Source organism: Mytilus galloprovincialis, chromosome 7, assembly GCF_965363235.1.
Source record: "Mytilus galloprovincialis chromosome 7, xbMytGall1.hap1.1, whole genome shotgun sequence".
NCBI classification, from domain to species: domain Eukaryota; kingdom Metazoa; phylum Mollusca; class Bivalvia; order Mytilida; family Mytilidae; genus Mytilus; species Mytilus galloprovincialis.
The window spans coordinates 39,555,239-39,577,861 of record NC_134844.1 but is presented as its reverse complement, the minus strand read 5'-3'; the positions used below and the strand labels follow the sequence as shown (position 1 = coordinate 39,577,861).

At 32.0% G+C, this 22,623-nt stretch overlaps 1 protein-coding gene and 1 long non-coding RNA gene across 2 annotated transcripts; both read left to right on the top strand.

Moving 5' to 3' along the window:
* The first annotated feature begins 7,606 nt into the window (after positions 1–7,606).
* Positions 7,607–11,128, top strand: LOC143081683 (uncharacterized). The gene is made up of 4 exons (XM_076257433.1): positions 7,607–7,730; positions 8,281–8,311; positions 9,327–9,503; positions 10,722–11,128. Exons 1-4 carry the CDS (start codon positions 7,660–7,662, stop codon positions 10,878–10,880), a joined length of 438 nt encoding a protein of 145 aa, XP_076113548.1. The 5' UTR covers positions 7,607–7,659; the 3' UTR covers positions 10,881–11,128.
* A 1,927-nt stretch (positions 11,129–13,055) lies between these two features.
* LOC143081682 (uncharacterized) lies at positions 13,056–17,789 on the top strand. Its single transcript, XR_012980028.1, has 4 exons — positions 13,056–13,160; positions 14,708–14,737; positions 16,850–17,026; positions 17,433–17,789. It is a non-coding gene; the product is annotated as an uncharacterized LOC143081682 (long non-coding RNA).
* The last annotated feature ends 4,834 nt before the right edge of the window (positions 17,790–22,623 follow it).

Here is a 22,623-nt window from a genome sequence, read left to right as displayed (position 1 = left end):
CCAGGATTATAAGTTAGTACGCCAGACGCGCGTTTTGTCTTCATAAGACTCACCAGTGACGCTCATATCAAAATATTTATAAAGCCAAACAAGTACAAAGTTGAAGAGCATTGAGGATCCAAAATTCAAAAAAGTTGTGCCAAATACGGCTAGGTAATCTATGCCTGGGATAAAAAAAAATCCTTAGTTTTTCGACAAAATCAAAGTTTTGTAAATGGGAAATTTATAAAAATGACCACATTATTAATATTCATGTTAACACCGAAGTGTTGACTACTGGTCTGGTGATGCCCTCGGGGACGAAACGTCCGCCAGCAGTGGCATCGACCCAGTGGTGTAAATAGTTATCAAAGGTACCAGGATTATAATTGTGTACGCCAGACGCGCGTTTCGTCTACATAAGACTCATCAATGACGCTCATATCAAAATATTTATAAAGCCAAATAAGTGTAAAGGTGAACAGCATGGAGGATCCAAAATTCCAAAAAGAAATTCTTCTTAGCTCGAATATCGTTTTTACGTTAATGTTATTAAACAATTCTCCATACCATTGTCTCTTTGACACATTCCCCATTTCCATTCTCAATTTTATCTTATACATAGTTCAAAATTAATAAATAAAGCTAGTAAACAAAACAAACAAGCTATCATTGGCTGATAGACTGATAGAAACAAAACCTTTAACGCTACAAAACATGTTTCAATCAGCTGTCATATGTCGTACAAACTAACGAGCAATGTTTCTCTGCACCAAAGTTCCAATAATATTTAAGTAGATCATTAGATAAGCCCTGTTTTACAAGCTATTGGAACACACATACAAAACTTACCTTAAAATTTATACATCAATTTCATGACCCATCGTACATAATATAAATTCAATCAAAATATAATGTAAGAGTTCGATGTGTTAAAGGTACATTGGGATATTGTATAATGGATATGGTACGTAAAAAAAAATCCCAAGTAAATACAATAAATTAGTTTTCATGCTTAAATAACTAAAGATGATCATAGAATCAATTATCCTTAACTCCAAAGTTCTAAAGATTCTGATTCCGCAACAATTCTCAATTTTTTTTATAGAATATAAAAAAGTTAGTTTAGTGCTGGTATGGCTATGTGTCATTTTGAAACATAATAATAATAAGGCAAGATTGGAAGGTGCACAACGTCAGATCATCTTCAAATGTATTTCACACACCATGAAACATTGTGCGATTATTTTGAATGTGTAACATGAAAACTGCTTGAATTATTGAACATAGAAACTACGTTGTAGATACTAATTTTATATCGGGTTTCCACACAATCAAGAGAGTAGATGAAATGAATGAGTCGAGCAATTAGTATGCCAAGGTCCAAATGAGTAAAAACACAAATAGGATGAACGCATATACTATTGCCTTTTAACCAAATACTTAGAAAGAAAAGATTTTCGGTAGCTGAAGATTATACACGAATTAGATATTAAATCAAATACTTTCAATTCAAGTGACAAATATTTTTAAAATTCATTAGTGTATGCTGGTTTTACAAATTTACACGAGGAATTTTATGCGATTTTGCTAGAACTTTTTTATAAAAATTACTCAACTTTGAAGTTAATATTTTTGACACAACACAAGTTAACATGTACACAAGATGAGTTTTCGCATTTTTATTTCATTAAGACAAAACCCTACAGAATGAAAATATATTAGTCATTTTGCAATTGCATTTATGTAATTTATCAATGAATGTTAGCGAAAGTACTGATACACTGATAGTCGCGAAACGCGGAATCCACATTATGACATTGTTGCAATGCAAAGTGTTTATGATTTATAAAATATTTTCTTTCAATAACTTAATGCTTTAATAAAATTGTTTATCAACATGAAAAAACGCGTTATAGTTTCGGCATTCACATTGATTGCTATAGATTTATAAACAAAAATAGTCGCATTCTTGTTTTTGTCGTTGGAACAGTTATATAATATGTCAATTAGAAAAAAATCGATTTAAATAAATAGGAAAACAAAAACAATTATCAATTCTAGAATAAAGCACAAAAATATGATATGTGTTAAAAAGACAACAACCCGACAAAAGAACAGCTGCAAGCCACAGATGGGCATTCAATACAGCGACAAAATCCCGTACCCGCAGTGTCGTTTCTGCTTGTTATTGACGATACACAATTACAAAATAAGGAGAAATTACATGCCAAAACGAGTCAATAGTGCTGAAAGTGGCATTAAAAACTAACTAACTAATTGGTCAATCGTTTGATACAAGTTGTAATTTGATTACTAAGAAAAGATGCTTAGTCTGACCAGTAAAGTGAACTAGAGATTCTCAAGAGCCTGTGTCGCTCACCTGTTACTGTATTTACTTATGTCGGCCATCTTGGTTGGTAGGCAGGGTCATTAGACACTTTTTTTTAAATAGATACCTTAGAAATGATTGTGGCCAAGTTTGGTGAAATTTGGCCCAATAATTAGTTTTAGTTAAGAAGATTTTTGTGCAAGTTACAAGAATGTGACCTACCGAATTAGACTATTTACCGGATTTGTTATCACATAAGCAACACGACGGGTGCCGCATGTGGAGCAGGATCTGCTTACCCTTCCGGAGCACCTGAGATCACCCCTAGTTTTTTGGTGGGGTTCGTGTTGTTTATTCTTTAATTTTTTATGTTGTGTCGTGTGTGCTGTTGTTTGTTTGTCTTTTTCATTTTTCATTTTTCCATGGCGTTGTCAGTTTGTCTTAGATTTATGAGTTTGACTGTCCCTTTGGTATCTTTCGTCCCTCTTTTACAAAAATGACGAAAAGTTGTTCAATATTGACTATAAAGGACAACAACTCCTTAAGGAGTTCTCTGACAATTTTGGTCATGTTGACTTATTTGTAGATCTTACTTTGCTGAACAGTATTGCTGTTTACAGTTTATCTCTATCTATAATAATATTCAAGATAATAACAAAAAACAGCAAAATTTCCTTAAAATTACCAATTGAGGGGCAGCAACCCAACAACCAGTTGTCTAATTCATCTGAAAATTTCAGGGCAGATACATCTTAACCTGATAAACACTTTTACTCCATGTCAGATTTGCTCTAAATGCTTTGGTTTTTGAGTTATACTCCAAAAACTGCATTTTACCCCTATGTTCTATTTTTAGCCATGACGGCCATCTTGGTTGGTTGGCCAGGTCACGCCGCACATTTTTAAACTAAATACCCCAAAGATGATTGTGGCCAAGTTTGGATTAATTTCGCCCAGTAGTTTCAGAGCAGAAGATTTTTGTAAAAGATTACTAATCTTTACGAAAAATGGTTAAAAATTGACTATAAAGATTAATAACTCCTAAAGGGGTCAACTGACCATTTTGGTCATGTTGACTCATTTGTAAATCCTACTTTGCTGAACACTATTGCTGTTTACAGTTCATCTCTATTTAAAATAATATTCAAGATAATAACCAAAAACAACAAAAATTCCTTAAAATTACCAATTCAGGGGCAGCAACCCAACAACGGGTTGTCGGATTCATCTGAAAATTTGAGGGCAGTTAGATCGTGACCTGATAAACAATTTTACCCCTGTCAGATTTGCTCTAAATGCTTTGGTTTTTGAGTTATAAGCCAAAAACTGCATTTTACACCTATGTTCTATTTTTAGCCATGGCGGCCATCTTGGTTGGTTGGCCGGGTCACACCACACATTTTTAAACTAGATACCCCAATGATGATTGTGGCCAAGTTTAGTTTAATTTGGCCCAGTAGTTTCAGAGGAGAAGATTTTTGTAAAAGTTAACGACGACGGACGACGGACGACGGACGACGACGACGGACGACGGACGACGGACGACGGACGCCAAGTGATGAGAAAAGCTCACTTGGCCCTGTGGGCCAGGTGAGCTAAAAATGGAGCTATACTCTTTCAGTCCTTCCCTGGTCCATTGTATATCAATGGTGTGTTCCAAGTAAATGAGAACATACAATTAAACGTAAATGACAAAATGATCAATTATTTGCCCATTTTTTCGTGTAGTTAGAAGAACACGAAATGTAACGAAATGTCCAGTTAATGTATTTCAAGTGTTTAAAAAGGTATCTTCTCTTAAAATTGAAGATATCAATCGTGCCGTTTTCTCTTTTGTTTATATAATTTGGTTTATCGCCAAATGAATATCATACGGATGCTATAAAAGTTTGTATTACCTGTAGTAAAACAAGGTCATATTAACTACACCTTGAAATGTTTGTTTTAAAATGACAAAGTTACATTTATGTATTTTAAACTATTTCAAAGGAAGCTATAAAAAAAAACACAAGTGCATATGTACGGAAAAGGTCACTATTAGTTCATTTTGAAATAAAAATATTTGCTAAAGGAACATTCTCCATTTCTTATTAAAAACTTTGAGCCAGCATTTTCATTATTTTCTTGACTTGATTTTTGTAGTTAATGAGGTGTGGTTGTGACCCGTGAATAGAGAAGCCCAAAACCCATCGTTAAGTTGTGTAAATGGCAGAGCCGGAACATACAGAAAAGTGACATGCAACATCGCCTCCTGATTGCAATTCAAAAGTAAATGCATCTGTTGAACAACAGCGATCGTTTTAATGACACATAATTTCATAAGATTTTGAATTTTTTGAAAAAAGTATAATCACAAAAATACTGAAGAAAATACAAAACGGAAATTCCCTAATCAAATGACAAAATCAATAGGTCATTCACATCAAACGAATTGACAACGACTGTCATATTACTGATTTGGTTTTAAAGCTAGTTTAATCTCTCACATGTATGACAGTCGTATAAAATTCCATTATATTGACAACAATTGTACAATTTGGAAATTAGTATGGCGTTCATTATCACTGGACTAGTATATATTTGTTTAGGGGCCAGCTGAAGGACGCCTCCGGGTGCGGGAATTTCTCGTTACATTGAAGACCTGTTGGTGACCCTCTGCTGTTGTTTTTTATTTGGTCGGGTTGTTGTCTCTTTGACACATTCCCCATTTCCATTCTCAATTTTAACAATGTATGAACAAAACAAACAGACAAAATAGAGTAAAATGTCAAAAAAGGGGTACAGCAATTAACGTTGTGTTATTACCTTTATCACTATGAAAACACAGATTTATAAAAAAAAACATTAACCATATGGATAGACAGCTTAGAATATTGTTTCTAGCAGAAAAGCACAGAAGATAAAGTGTTCTGATTTGATAGTTTCGTTTTGAGTTAATTGGTTCATTTTCATGTACCAGTAACCAGTAACCATTTACCAATTATTATCAATATTTATTAGATATGAAAGCTATATACACAATGAACTCTATTATGAAATGTGCAAAACTCGTTTAATTCACATGCTTCCTTTTTTAAGAACTTTATACGAACCTATTCTTTTTTTTTCGAACGTTACTTCTTCAATAGACAACATTTCAACTACTTGTTTATTCACTGGACGTTACTTGAAAAACATTAAACGCATTTACATGGATTATGTTTTCAATATGTCCCTTATATAGCAATAACCTTTTCTTTGTAATGGCTAAAAACGTATGAATATCAAAGTCAATCTTATGATAATTATAATTTAGATTCAATGTTTGCATTTCGTTTTTTTCTCTCAATGTATGTGTGTTGAAAAGGCTTTGTCTATATTTTATTATAAAGGTATTTTGAGGTTGAAATAAACGTTAAGGGTGTACTTAGGTGAGGTTTAGGAATTTGTGTCAGATGTTCGTATTCATTCATTTTTTTCCTTTCAATACATTTTTCTTTTCATATTAGATTTAAAGAAGCCGTAAAAGGCCATTTTTCTAAATTTTAGCAGGTTCTTGATATCTTTTGAATCCCAAATATTACCAATGTAAATATAAGATAAAAAGCGTTTGCCGCCATTATTTTTAAATTCAAATATCTCGAAAAGGAGCTCCAAACCCTTTCAATATTTTAAGATTAGTTTGTTCCTCAACTCTCTTACAAAAAAATATTATCAATTTGAAATTTTCGATTTTTTAAAATTTTATCTAAGTACATTCATAAAATAAATCAAGTATAAACATCAGTAGTTGTCCATACTAAAATTTACGACAAAAGAAACGATTTTTCATTCCTTATTGTCATTTTTCCTTTTTGTGACGACGATAATCCTTTGGATCCAGCATACGGTGTTTATATATCCAAACTGGCTCGTAATACCCGTAATAAGTAGTGATGTTATAGTTGTTAACGAACGTAATCAATGTATCACTGATAAATTATTAAGTCAGAAATTTCGTTACCATTAATTACATAAAGTAAAAGTAGAAAGATTTGAATATACAAATTTGCTGTATTAGTCGTACAAAAGCGCCCAAATCACTAGGTGAACCGTGTTCACTCATCGAACCTTTAAACACAGTTAGTAGTAAAAGGTGGCCGAAAGATACCAGAGATCGAAAAGAAACTTGCAACGCCATGGCAAAAAACGAAAAAAACAAACATACAAATAACAGAATACAATACACAACATAGAAAACTAAAGTCTAGGAACCACAAAACCCACAAAAACCGGGGGTTGATCTCTTGTGCACAGAGATGGTAAGCAGATTCTGCTCTTTATGTGGCACACGTCGTGTTGCTCATGTTATTACAAAACTGGTAAATAATCTTAATGTTATCTTATTAATGTCGAATTGGAATCTATGAATATTGTTTATATTTGCATCGATGTTATTGTCAGCAACTAAATTTGTATTCTTTTCGAATGATTTGGGGGATGTGTAAATTCAAATGCAAGTTAACTTTCTTTTTAGAGATTGATTTAACTAAATATCATATGAAACATATTTGTTATCGTTTATATAACGATCCTACTTCCTGTTGACACTTATATTTTTGCATTGCACAATACATGTCTTCTTTGAGTGTCCATGCCGTTAAAAGACCAAATACCTTGGGATGTGTTTAAGTGTCTGATGTATAATTTTTTTATTGTTAATTGTAGTTAGATTTTAACTAACTTTAAGTAACTGCAAAATATTCTCAAGTCGTCCTTTCTCATTAATTTGACAGGTTGACGTAATTCTTAATTTATTTCTGTAATTATTACTTATTTTGTGCTATTTCTCGTTTCACTACATTTGATGTTCCACTTTTGAATTTTTTTTGTATGATGATGTTTTTTTATTTGCTTCTGTAACCTTTGGTTTTTCTGTTTGAATTGTTTTCCACTAATATATTGGACACTTTATAGTGTTGTTTGCCTAGGCTCCATGTTGAAGGTCGTACTTTGACAAATAATCATAACATTTTATACATTGTGACTTGAATAAAGAGTTTTCGCATTGGCACTATAACATCTTATTTATATAGGGTTGATAACATCGTTTAATTTATATTACTTGATATGTTTAGATCAAAAATCTGTTAACGTCTTACATGAAAGTGATAAAAAGAGAACAATGAAATATTTCGATAAAACACGATCCGAGCCGAACACTATACCTACTGTGACATTATGTCTTACCACATCATTGGTAGGATTAGTTTTTACCTGGTTCGACAATAATAATTGAATAATGTTACATGCGAAGTAGATGAAAACAATAAAGAAACAAAAACACAAACAGGATTTTGTGGTTTCCTTGCGTAGTATAAAAACTTGAAATGGGCAAATTTAATATAAAATTATTTAACCGAGGTACATTCAGTACATTTAGGTACAACTCAGAAGCAAGGTACAGTTAAGTTATTGTCGTTATGTCTTAGTGTTTTCATTTATAATTAGAAATCTAGTTTTACAAGCAAACTTTGTTTGAAATTTTATATTGTATTGACTTATTATATTTATAGTAGCTACTATATACGTGGATTGATTGGTGTTTATGTCCATACATGTATACCACGGCAATTATGATGACGTTAATTGTCTTTCAATTATTTTTAGAGTACACATACAGTCGCCATTAAGATTATTTTTTTTTCAGCAAAAAATCTTTTACAGAATTGTTCTATTTTCGGAATCACGATCCTTCCCCTTTTTCCAAAAATTCCAGCAAAAAAATGTTCACATAATCTCTTCTGTTTTCGGAAATTACGATCCATCCCCTTTTCCCGAAATTCCTGGATACCCGCTCCTGACATAAACGTACAAAAAAAGTAAATTTAATTATTATTTTATTTAAATTATCTTTAAACTGAATATGTTTTTTTAAAACAAAAATAAAAGTTTTTAAATTAGAGTGGTATTTATCTTTAATTTTTAAATGTTTTAAAATTTCATTTCAGGTTCTTTAAAAAGATGAAGTCTTTTAATTTGGTAAAGTACTTCCTTTTATTTTCTAAAAAGTGTCAAAATCCACATCAACAATATATCGTCATCATGATTTAATACCTATATGTCTTCAATATATATCAATTATGTTTTATTGAAAAAATTATCGACACCGTAGTGATTTGTTTTTTTTTTTATCAAAGTCCAAACAACACCCAGTGATTACTTTTTTTTAGCAGTTGTCATTATAATTAAGTTCTAGTCTGTCTAGTTTGTCAGATAGATAATATGACTTTGTAGTTGTTCTAATTGCTATTTATTATATTGTGTCGCTTACTCAAAAGACATTTATAAAGCTACAAGGGCTATCAAAGTCTCCGTTTGGTGGCAAGTTGTAGAAACTAGAATATCTTTAGCAAAATTGTCAAGATGAAGAAATTATTTAAAGTGCCTCTTGTCCAAGGGTTCATTGCGTCTTTTGGAAGATCACTTCTCAGTTGTTCTTAACTTTTAACCTGGTGAAGTAATCAAATTTATTTTCTAAAGTAGTCAGATCCCTTGTATTTGTTCAAGTCGCTTAGTATACTCGGAAAATTAATGGAACGTAGGGATATTTCGCGATTAAAAAAATCTTTGTACTTAATATTTCTATAAGTTTCCTAACTTTCTTTTTTTTTATCTATAAGTTGGAATGGTACTCTGTTATCTTTTGTCCCTCTTTCAGTGAAAAGATAACTTTGGCGGGACAATTCCTTTAAGCTGGGGTCACACATTCTCAAGTTTTACTGCCGTCATTGACAGGACCATTCCCAATTAACAAATTGTGCACGCGGTGTTGCCATGATTAAATAGATGCAGAGAACGGCTGTCGTTAATTTGTCACATATTAATAAGACATATAAAGCATGACCTACTAAACAAATCTCGCCATGCACCTGTGAATCAATGCTATTGTACTTTAAAAATGATACATTTATAATTTAAAACGTTCAAACATGGATATTTTTTGTAAATATTGCACGATTCTAACTGTATCTGATATTGGTCAAATTTTCTGTAGGAATTACTGGCGATTCTTATTCTGTCGGTGTCTTTATGGCATGCTACTGAAGGAGGACCAGCTCCTCGTGTTACAAGATTAGAAATTACAAGTCATTCATGCAATGGAAGGAATCCTGTCTTTTATTATATCCAGATGGGATATGCAACGTCTACCATAGTTACTTGGGATGGTTCTGTAAGTACATCAAGTAAAAATAGATATAAATATTAAATTTAGATAAAAAAAAGAAAAAAAAAGGAAAGGTGAGATTGGTAAACTTCAAAAAGACATCAATCAGAAAACTATAAAGATTAAGCAACTAACGATATAGGAATTGAAGACAAAAAAAAACATATATTATCAAATGCTCATAGTTGTTAAAGTATGCTTAAAGTATATCAAACATATATATCATGTTAAGGAGGGGGCATTTGCAAAAAATACCAGTCGAGAGAATGTTAAATTTCGCGAGCCGTACAGCGAGGGAAATTCATTCTCAAGATTGGTATTTTCCCCAAATACCCCTCAAGAACATGCTATATCTGTTTAATTACACCGAATGTTAACACTCAAAAACGCATTGATGATCGTAACGTTACAAGCGTCCAGTCGGATAGAGTATTTTTTGGCAAATATCACGGCCGAGAGGGTAAAAAGGCATATCCTTTTTTATATACCCCGGCGGCGTTAAACAACGAACGATATTCATTTGATAACAGTAAGTTGGTGAAAAATGCACTGGCTATCAACCAATCAAATCCCAGGATTCTTACATAAGGTGTAATTAACTCAATAAGCTATTGTGAAACCATCCAGTAATTGGCTTTAAAAAATAGCGACTGCACTATGAATGTTTACATTTATTAAATGAAAGGGTACACCATTTTTATGATATGAACAACTGTGTTTTTAATCTGATATTATCTGAAATCATAGACTCTCAGCATAGGACGGATATTTGACATGTTCTATGCTCTCCAACTTTGTACTTGTTTGGCTTTATAAATATTTTGATATGAGCGTCACTCATGAGTCTTATGTAGACGAAACGTGCGTCTGGCGTGCTAAATTATATTCCTGGTACCTTTGATAACTACTAAAACATATGTCCATTTTATAACGTTTTATTTATTCTTTGTCGTATTGATACCGTTATCGGATCTATTTGTTTCAGAGTTTTAAAGATAGCAATTTTTGTTTTTAAATATGCACACGATTCTTGATTTATTTCATTTTGCAGATATAAAAAATATTTGCAGAAGCCGTTGGTAGGCGCTTCTTTGAGAATACCATATGGTATTTTTTTTATGCTTGAACCGCATAAAAGATCAAAACAACTGACAGTTGAACATCACTTTTAGTCAAAATTATTATCATCCTTAATTTTATTTCATAATGTGTATATTTTTTCAGGATGCCAGAAGAGATTGTACTGAAGTTGAAAGATACACCTCGGGAAGAACCATCACTGGATGGAGATATAAATGCGAAAGAAGGAATATCTGTACTGCTACCCTTAAACTTACCAATGGACGTTTTAGGGATCAGAAGTTTCAAAACTGTTGCAATTAACATCAAATTTTAATAAAACTTTCAACTAACTTTCCTAATAGAAATTTAAAATGAAGAACATCAACACTTTATAAAAATCGATATAGACCAAATATCTCGATATTATTTTTAAGTAACCTAGAAATATTCCTACTAGCAAATTAGTTGAAATGTTTAAGGATGGATAAATGTTGCAGTTGAAATATTTATTATAAAAGCAATACTTCTTAGTTGTTTTTTTTTAAGTTAATAAAAACATAATCCTCTCTTGTCTTGTTTTTGTTTAAGTATATATTTTTTTGATTATTACATAGCTTATTATACATGTAGCTTGATTCTTGATTTTGGTAATTTACATAGCTTATAATTGCTGGATATAATAAAAAGATATTACTTTCTCCCCTTTGTATATGGTAAATATGTTTCTATAAAAATAAGACGATTTAAAAATCACGATTGATAATAAGACAACTCTCCACCAGAGACAAAATGACATATAAGTTAGCAACTATAGGTCACCGAACAACCTTCAACACTGAGCAAAACTCATACAACAAAGTGTTAATATGTTCATTATTTTTCCTCAAATATTACCTTTATCAATAGATATGTTACGCGCGATTTTAGTTTGATGTCAGAATGGAACATGTGAAATTTTCCTTACAAAATAATTATAAAGGAGAGACAACATTGGAGATTGTATAAACAGATCCTGTTAAATTCATCTGTCGGATTGTCTTTTTGATTTCATGTTATAGGTCACAAATATTTGTAAATTTTCGTTTTACCTGCATACAAAAGAGGGACGAAAGATACAAAAGGGACAGTCAAACTAATAAATCTAAAAGAAACTGACAACCCATGGATAAAAATGAAAAAGACAAAAGACAAACAATAGTACACATGACACAACATAGAAAACTAAAGAATAAACAACACGAACCCCATCAAAAACTAGGGGTGCTCTCAGGTGCACCGGAACGGTAAGCAGATCCTGCTCCACATGTGGCACCCGTCGTGTTGCTTATGTGATAACAAATCCGGTAAAAAGTCTAATTCGGTAGGTGACATTCATGAAAGGGAAGGAGATTGTAGTTACGACGTAAAGAACATATCAGATATCATTTGTGAAACGATTATTCCATACAAGCGTCTTTTTGTTGGTCGGATCAGTCAAGGAAATGGTTCCTAGTCGGTGAATCTTTCTTGCTCCAATTAGATCGAAACGCGCGTCTAACGTATTAAATTATAATCCTGGTACCTTTGACGGCGGAGGACATTTCAGCGCATTGATAGGACATTTAACGAACAAAATAGTACGTTTGACATAAATTGCTGGGTGACAACTATAAAATATAAACAACTTAAACATTAGACCAATATAAATTACTGTTCATGGTATACATAGTAAGGTGAGCATTATTCAACCAGGTTAATTTTCGCTAAAACAGGCTATCGAAAATACAGGTGAGCGGATTAATTCGGCGCTTAAATGGGCTCTGACCCTAATGTTGGCGCTCAAATGTCTTCTAGTAATTTTAATGTTTTCGCTCAAATGTCCTGCGACTACCTTTGATAATTAATTAACTTTATTTCGAAAGAAACTGACTACTACCGTCGACATGTTATCTCGTTATTCCAGTTTTATAAATGTTTGCACACAAACTAATTGTAATAATGTTTTGTCAAATTGGAAGCTAATGCCCCTTTAACAGTTGTAAAAACTCTCCTCAGTAATGTCGTCATTAAAATATGTATTTCTATTATATTTTAAATATCTGCATTACAAGTGGTAGGTTTAAGAGTACCAGAGTTTGTGTCTTATCCGAGTTTCCAAATTTAGTGCTGGAAGATTTACAATACAACAAAAAATTTACAGATGACTTATGGCACCTATTTCCTGAAAATGTTATAAGGTGGACGATAATTCCCTACCTTTAAAACTGATCTTCAACGTTGCTGATTAATTAAGTGAGATCAGGTGAGGAGAGTTCAATGAACATTTTAGAAGAATAAAAAACAATGAAGTGTAGCAAAAAATGATGTTCACATTTGATATTTCATCTTTCCAGTCATTCGTATTTCATTGTAGTATTTAAAGTACTTCATGAATAATAAATATTAAAAAAAAATGTTTTTAAAAATAAAATTTCTAACGAAGCATTGATTCTTCAACGTGATATTGAAAATATGATCCAAGTTTGAAATATGACCTCTTTCTACTTCTAACATCAGCGAATTAAAATATTGAACCATATATGGCAACAGCTTGAAAATTGTTTCAAGTGTAGTCGAAAAAGGGTAAGTTTTTACAAGAATAGAATGGTTTATTTATTGTGCTAGGTTTACGTCTATAGGAAAGTCGAGAACAAATTAGGGATAAACACAGTGTTTTGTTTTTGTAAATTGGTTCGGCCTACGAACACTCGAGATTTCAAGGATTGGAATCCCCCTTCACATGGCATCGTATTTAATGACTCCATTCTGATCACAGATACTAATATTAAAAAGCAGATAAATGTTATTAGATATTTTTCTTAAATACAAATTAGTACAAACAGAAGTATTGTAAAGAAAAACTCATCATACATTAAATGAAGATTTGTTTTGAATCATTTGTGTACACGTATTTCAAAAGCAGTCAAATATGGTTAAACAGCAACCAAACGTTTGCATTTAGATGTTATAGCCGTAAACAATGTAAGAAAAAATTAACACTTAATAAATGTAGTGCATCTGTTCTTTAAGGTGGTTTTACCTTTCTCGAGAGGCTTAGATCTAAACTTTTGAAACCCAGGGATGAACGAAAATGTTAGGTGCTATATGATTAGAGTAGAAGGAAAACATGGTTAAATCAATTCAAGAACAGTTTTCTTGAGGGACGTACAAACCTAAACTAGAAATCAACGGACGCATTGAAATGTTAACAGCTTTAGAATTAAAATTGACAAACGAAAGGCTAAATTCATCTTAAAACAACTGAAAAAAATTCGGGGAATTTGAACCTTAGTTTCTTGATAATTTCTTTATTTACAAAACAGGAATTTCTGAAAAGTATGTTAAAAACCATGTCAAATTTGCACCTAGTGAATGAATTCTATGCATACTTTTCTATGATAATTTAAAATTTCTTTTAAGTGGTATAAGATGTGAGAATTTCACCCCCCCTCCCCGTAATAAAAATAACATGCGAATATTTCCCATATGCTGCAAATACTGAAGAGTTACATATAACATGTAACATTGTGATGCTTAATATATACATGTGTAGTTATTTGGTTAACATAGTATTCACCTTTTCTAACCTCACTATGAGTTATTGGGATAAATTTTAATCTATAACTGGATGACCTAGCCACGGTTGACAAGGGCGAACTTTCTTTAAATTTTTTACTCGTGTAGATAATAGTACTTATCCGTTACTTGGTTTTACAAGCAAATATTTGTTTGACTAAATTAATTTAAAAATAGCTCATATATATTCGTGGGTTGATTTGTGCTTTATACTACATCAACGTAAAGGACTATATCTCAGCGAAAATACAAAAACAGTTGCATGCTCGTTTAACTATAGGTCAAAACATATTCTAACTATGTAGTCAAGTTTTTAAAATAAATAGGCACCAAGGTTTCTGTTTAAACAAACAAACAAACACATAAAGTCATCTCTCTGGTCTGTCAGTGACCATGCGCACAACATTAATAAAAACCCACACATTTACAATGCATTACTGTTTTACAAGAAAAAATTTAAAAAAGCAATACCTCGTGGTTAGTTAACTTTGTGCGCTTTTAAATTCAAGAAGAATTTATTTTTAATTTTTTAATGTTTTCAAATTTCATTTCAGGATACTTAAAAGATGAATGCTTTCAACTTGGTAACGTATTTCCTTTTATTTTCACGAACGTGATAATATTCACATTTACAATCATATGGTCATGATTTAATGCATGCATGTTTTCAATTAATATCATTAATATAACATGGAAAACATGTTTAAATAATGGTGTTCTTACCAAAGTCTATATATACAACGCCCTCAGAATACGTCATTTTTTTAACCTGTTGCTTTATATATTATGCAGTTCAAGACTTCAGGCTCGCAGTAAACTTCAGTACGTTTTTTCCGTAACTGTATGAAATATTCCCTTGTTAGGAAAGTCATTTCAATAATCAAGGATTTTTTTGGTATATAAATATTTGGAGTAATTGAACAATTGGCAGATTTAAGATACACAAAAAACTCGTACATGTGTAAGAGATCATGACAATATCGAGGAAGAAAAATATTGACGAACATATTAGAACAGCAACGTAACGTTGAAGGACTAACCCAAGGTAGTAAAATTCCTAAACGATTCTTATCGCATGACCCTTAAGTGAACTATGACCTACGAAAACTGGACGTTAAAAACTGCAGTGTTCGCGCTACAAATACTTACGATGATTGCAGTAACTTTTTTTAAAGGATCGGTTATTATGCTTTATGCAGTAAAATCAAGTTATTTTTCTAATCCTACCTTCATTAATACCAAAAGCATCGAAAATTATATGCAGTATCATATATTTTTATAATGTATTACCATATCCCTGTCGAAACAAACAGTTTGAAAAGATTCGATTTCCTTTACTGAGAGATGCTTTTAATAACGAGTGAGGATTGGATATCGCTTTATTTGAACTCTGGCTATTTATCTAATCTCAATATCATAATCTAATTACAATTAAAAACAAATATTTAGAGTTGATGTCAAATAAAGGCAGTTCAAAAATCATAAATCTAGTGAGGGAAACAAATCCGGGTTACAAATTTAAACTGTGTGACATCAAATTTTACGAGTTGTTCAATAAATAAAGGCAACAGTAGGTTACCGCTGTTCAAAACTCATAAATCTATAGACAAAAAACAAAATCGGGGTAACAAACTAAAACTGAGGGAAACGCATAAAATATTAGAGGAGAACAACGACACAACATTAAAATGTAACACACACAGCAACGGACTAAGTATTAGAAAAAATCCGATGAGAATAACCAATATAACATCATAACCAAATACATGAATTTGGGATAGAAAAGTGCCGTGACACGTCTTATAGTAATTTGAATTCACACTGAAATATAGGAGAAAACAAACGACACAACAGAAACATAACGTAAAAATATTACACACACAGAAACGAACTATGATATAACAATGGCCATTTTCCTGACTTAGTACAGGACATTTTTAAAGAAAAAAAAAATTGTGGTTTGAACCTGGTTTTGTGGCATGCCAAATCTCGCACTTTGATGGCATTGTTAAATATAACATTAAAATGACAACATATAATACAGGATTACAATACAAATAAATAGGAGAACGTATTAGGCAATATGTTCTATGGTTAACCTTCTCGTCGACGCAAATAAAAAAAACTACGAATCGTTGATCTAATCTTTTAAACATACCAGTATGAAAATCATATCGTCGTTATCTTTGAAATTAAGCAAAGACCTAACGAAGAGACGATTGAAATGTACCAATGTGGTCCCAATGCTGCTTGATAAGTCAATTGAACGCATTTGGAGAAAAAAAATTCGTATCATACTCATGCAGTATGATACGAGACATGATGTCCCTCCATGCGAAAAATAGATAACTTATCACAACTAAAAGAAATAGATAACATGTCACAACCAATAGAGATTGATAACATGTCACAACCAATAGAGATGGATAACTTAACCAGTTCAAACATTCATATGCTTTTTTTTTATATTAAAATTGAGAATGGAAATGAGGAATGTGTCAAAGGGACAACAATTTGACCATAGAACAGACAACAGAAGGTCACCAACAGGTGTTCAATGTAGCGAGAAATTCCCGCATCGGGAAGCGTGTTTCAACTGGCTCCGAAACAAATATATATACAAGTTCAGTGATATATACTTTTTGTTAATATTGCACGATTCTCACTGCATCTGATATTGGTCAATATTTTTGTAGGAGTTAGTAGCAATTATTGTTCTATCGATGTCTTTATGGCATGTAACAGAAGGAGGACCAGCTCCTCGTGTAACAAAGTTAAAAATCATACATCATTCTTGCAATGGAAGAAATCCTGTCTTTTATTATGTGCAGATGGGATATGCAACGCAAACAACAAAAGTTTGGGATGGTTCTGTAAGTACATTAAGTTCATATATATAAAGAAGTAAACACAAGAAGTTGGTGCAACCAAACGACGACCCAAAAAGTATAATGACATCTGCAAATCAAAATATGGTTTTAGATGATAGACACGTATGTCAAAATATAAATCGTCAACGAATCTAAAAAGTTGCAAATAAATATGATAGAGAATATCAAATATCTGTATTGATAAAGTTGTCAAGCGATTCTTGTTTAATTTCATTGGGCATTTGAAATTATAGATAGTATAAGAGCCGATTGTCAATGGTTCCTTGTGAAAACATTTCGGGTATTTTTCATGCTGAAACTAAGATCAAACAACTGACAGTGTAATATAAATCTTAATCTACAAATCATAATCATTCTTAATCACTTTCAATATCATATTTTTTTTCAGAATGCCTCACGGGATTGTACTTGGGTTTATCGTTACCTTACTTGGGGAAGGATAATTACCGGATGGATATCAAAATGCGAAAACAAGAATATCTGTTCTACTACTCTCAAACTCCGCAACGGAAGATATTGGGATAGGCAGTTTAAAAACTGTTGCAATTAAATGCACATTAATTTCAAATAGCTTTCCGGCCAATTGAAATTTCGAATGAAGAATAAAACTTTGTTTAAAATAATACATATACACACTTTCAAATACCTACAAATGTTTTCTCAAGCTTATTAGTTGAAATTCTAAGGATGAAAAATTGTTGCAGTTGTCATAACATAATAAATGCAACACTAGTAATATGAAGTATATCTAACTTGTTTTTAAGTTTCCGGTGACGTCCGTTTTCACTGAAATAGAACACAAACTTGTTAAGAAGGCGGCTGAAACTCCGAGTGCGAGATTTTCATGCTGTGTGGAAGACCCATTGGAGGCATTATGCTAAGAATGCATGCATGACTTTTCTCTCAGTCGACATTTAAAATCCCCTACCCATACTCAGGCAGATCTCCATCGACTGACCATTACCAGTAAATATACTGGTTGACAGATAAACAAATTCCTCGAGCCGTTCAGCGAGAAAAATTTGTTTACCTCGAAACCGGTATTTTGAGCAAATAGTCCTTGTAAGCATGATATAATTGTTTAATGACACCGAATGTTCTTTTTATCCATCTCAATGAAAGGTCAAGAAGTCTTCGGACGTCGCTTTTTATAGACATGGTATTTTTTATCTGCCATGATATTTGCTATCAAATACTCCGGGACATGAAATTTCCACATGACAAATACACCGGAAGAAAAAAAATCTTATGAACACATTTATATATAAAAAAATGTGAAAAAGCATTTCTCTCATGCAATCAAAATATAGCATTATTGCATTAGGTAAAATTACATTTAAAATTGTATCTTTAAAATATGTTAAAGGAAAACGGCATGAATTATAGATGACACAAACAACTTAGAAGTTATAATACTATACACTTAAGGGAGGAGCATGACTTGAAGGAGTAGATTATAAGACCGAGGTCCAAATCAATAACAAAAAAATAATTAGGATCAATGCATATAGTATTTCCTTTTTACCGAATGCTGAAAAAGAAAAGATTTCAGTAGATGCAGATAATAACGAATTAGCAATTCAATCAAAATGTAGGTTTTCACGCTATTGGCAACAGTTGTGTCTATTCCTTGTGTTGGTAAACAATTCTTATCATCGATATAGCAATTAAAAATAGGGGAAATTACAAAATGAACATCAAAACCATAAGTCAAAGAAAACAGACAAAACTATTGCAAAACATAAAAGTTCTCAAAACAAATATTAAGTATACATGGTATATTCTATCAATAACATGGAGTGAACCAACATACCCGAGGAATCAACACTTCCTGCTCAACGTGTGACACACTCGTTAGTGAACTATATTCGATGAACCATATTCGATGATAAGATATTCAACAATTACTGTTTTGTAAATGTCTTTTTTCCTAACCCTAATGAATTACCATCAGAAATGAAGGGAACATTAATTCTCTATCCCAAACACTTAACGAATGTCAATGTTTTAAAATGTAAATATAAGAAAGAAGATGTGGTATATGTTTGCAATGCGAAAACTGTTCGCACGAGACCACAGGACACAGAAATCAACAACTATAGGTCACCGTATTCAACAAAAAGCAAAGCCTTGCATAGTCAGCTATAGAAGACCCCAAAAAGACAAATGTAAAACAATTCAAACATAAAAACTAACAGCCTTATTCATGTACAAACCTGATGCTCCGCAGGGCGCAGCTGTATACGACTCTGAACGGTTGGGGCAAGTATGGACACAACATTCAAGCTGGAGACAGCTCTGAATTTGGATTGTGATTAAATAGTTGACACAGCATAGGTTTCTGACACAGATGAATGTGGTTTAATGAACTTGATTTTTTGTTTTTGCATTTGAGCAATTTACTGTGCTGTTGAATATTAATCCTCTCAAAAAAAAAAATATTTGAAGAAATTTTCTTTTTAATTTCTGAAATCTGAAATGAGAAATTGACCCCCCCCCCTATTTTTTTTCACCTTCCCCTTTCCCTTATTCCTAAAATGATCTCAATTAAAATTTCTAATGGAGTTAGCAACAATAACTACTCATTTAAATACATCATAAAGTATTAAAAGATAAAATGTCATACAGTCATGGTTAAAATTAATGTTAATATTAATTAATAGTAACTTCTAAAAAAATAAATGGGGAATGTGTTCAAACGGACATGATGCCCCCGCTAGCATATAACGTTATAAAGGGACATAAGTCAAGAACAGTAAAAGTGAAGCTGTCAAAAACTGAATTTAAACTGAGTTTGGAGGTAATAAGCATTATATACACATTTCATTAGATTTAAAACTTAAGTTAAGAGAACAGAAACGACTTTTTTTCAATTTTTCCACTTGTAAAGGGGCATAACCCTAGAATGGTAATCAAAGTGCTTGTAATCACTGAATGGTAAAGATTGCTTTAATTTATCAGTTGGAGGTAAAAGTGAATATTGCATTGAATATTGTATATAGCATTGATTTAAGTTGATTCAACTATTATTTTGGACAAAGACAGATAACTCCAAATTTCAAAGAAAATTTAAAAAAGCATTGGATTTAGGTGATTCAACAACCATTTTGGACACAGAAAGATTACTCTAATTTAGTGTCTTGAAACTACAAAAATGCTTGTTTTTGGCTCCTTTTTGGCCCTTTATTCCTACCAGTAGACTGTTTGCCTCTTAACCATTAAAATGTATTCCAACCTTCTACTTATGGTATTTAACATTGTGGTACAATTTCAGAACAATTGAAATACTTATACACAACTTACTGTCCTGACACTAGATAAATGCTTGATTTGGGTCCCATTGGGCCCCTAATTCATAAACCTTAGGAACCATAACCCCCCAAATTAATCCCAAACTACCTTTTGTGGTTATAAACATTGTGTTAAAATGTTATTGATTTCTATTTACTTATACTAAAGCTATTATCCGGAAACCATTCGTCTTTGGACGACGCTGACGACGACGACGACGACGTGATACCAATTTACAACCGCAAAAATGTTTACGGTCGTATAAAAAATGAACGTTTACCAGCACAAAGCGAACACATGGTTTGCCAGCACATAGGATAGACACAACTGTAACTGATAGCATCGAAACCGACATTGCGAAATAAGAAAGCAGAACATACATTCATTGAAAATACAAAACTGTAAAATACAAGCAACTAATCAAGAGGTAATATCGGGTATCCAGACATAAAAGGCAATTTTTTTTGTCATATAAAAAAAGATCTGTTGTGTTGCTTATGATATGTAAAATTCCTGTGTTGAGTCGCACTCGGTGTCATAATCGAGCTTAATACAAATCATTGGCCATGTAGATCTGTGAAACAAGAATTTTTCATAACAGCGGACCAACACTGGAAAATACAGGTGTATTGGATAGGGACAGAAATTTCGCCTTGCAATAGACTTCCTACAGAACCTTTAAAAAGCAGTTAAAGGGTTCTAAACATGCAGATATTTTTGGATAAACTATGTGTAAGACAACTTTCAATTTTCCAAACTACATCAGTAAGATAATTAATATAAAAATTGATTGTACAAGGCTCTTTTATTATACGCTACAAAAATTACACGGAATATACGCTTTTCAATATCGAAGGAAGAAACACTTTTTAATGTCGAAGGAAGAAAAACTTTTTACTTGCAAAGGATGAACAAATTTTAATATAGAAACTAAATTTAAGAACATAATTGATCATAAATTAAAACACTTATAAAAGGTACTAGTAAAAAGTTTCCATTATGCCGACGAGCATTTTATTGTCATAATAAGAGGGATAACTCTTGATTTTCAGTTTTGATGTGATGTTATATATCGAACTGAATTACTGCATCATTAAACTGAATATGTCTTACAATTTAAGAGCAAGTAATAGATATAAACAAGTTTATCAAGTTTAAGTGATAATGGTTTGACCTATTAACTTTTAATTAAAAATAAAATTTATCAAGAAAAATATTTAAAAGAAAAAAAAATTAAAAAGGAAATTGAATTCGTCTCATTTTCAACAAAGTTTCGTTCTCCGCCAACTGTGTTTGTAAAAATCTCATGTATTTTAAGATATTAAACAGGCGAGTAATGTTCATAACTAAATATGATTAAAAATATCGTCGACCGAGAGAGTGTCAAAACAGCATATGGCCCTGCAAGTTGCCGATACCAATATGTTGCCATTGTACTCGGCTATGTTATTATTGAGACAGCTTATTATATTTTCTCACTAGATCCAATCAAGGGGACCTAAATCTAAGAATACATAGTATATTTATTAACTGCAATTGAGCTTTGAACTCCCGGTAGCTTTTTGATTTGTATCCTTTTTCGTTTCATTTGTTTCTTTTGTGAATAATTCAGAATTAATGAGCTATCCTATTTTCAATAAATTTCTATAGTTTCTTTTAATGTTTTAGGTCCAGGAAATCGTGTTTGTTCTTTGATTTTCGTTTTTTTTAAAGATTGGACTCAATTATTATATTTTTCCAAAGTCATTCCCTTAAGATATATGTGAAGTGTATAACAATTCCATGTACATCCTACTAGAATATACAAGACGGAGATGTTTGGTATATTTGACACAGCATAATACCTTGACTTATATTTGAATAGTGTCAGATATAACTTAAATAGGTAATGGACTTTGCCATTTGTATTTACAGCTTTGGAGAAGGTAGTCGATACATGCTAAACTTAACATACGCGTTTCTAATTCAATGAGTTATGGGGATATTCAGCCCATGCAGCCAGTCTCAATTAATATAAAAATGGTTATATTTCATTTGACGAGCGTATTACCGTCTAGATGAACTCCGAATAAAGTTGTACTTCGACTTTTTATGTTCACTAAAAAATGTACATATATGTATCGAAAACAGTCGCTATTTTAAAAGCCCTAATATGCCACCAATATGCATAGGTAAACCCTAAGTGTAGTATATAACAAGACGAAATAAAGAAACCCCTTGACTCTTTAAACATACTAAGATAAGAAACAGTTGAATCAAATAATTGGAAGGAAAAAAAGAGAAACGGA

What these genes read in the sequence shown, in the direction of transcription:
- LOC143081683 (XM_076257433.1), top strand. Translation starts at nt 7,660, where the DNA reads ATGGGCAAATTTAATATAAAATTATTTAACCGAGGTACATTCAGTACA. An exon ending in AGGTACAACTCAGAAGCAAG is followed by an intron (nt 7,731 to 8,280) that starts GTACAGTTAAGT and finishes ATTTCATTTCAG; the next exon opens with GTTCTTTAAAAAGATGAAGT. An exon ending in TAGTTACTTGGGATGGTTCT is followed by an intron (nt 9,504 to 10,721) that starts GTAAGTACATCA and finishes ATATTTTTTCAG; the next exon opens with GATGCCAGAAGAGATTGTAC.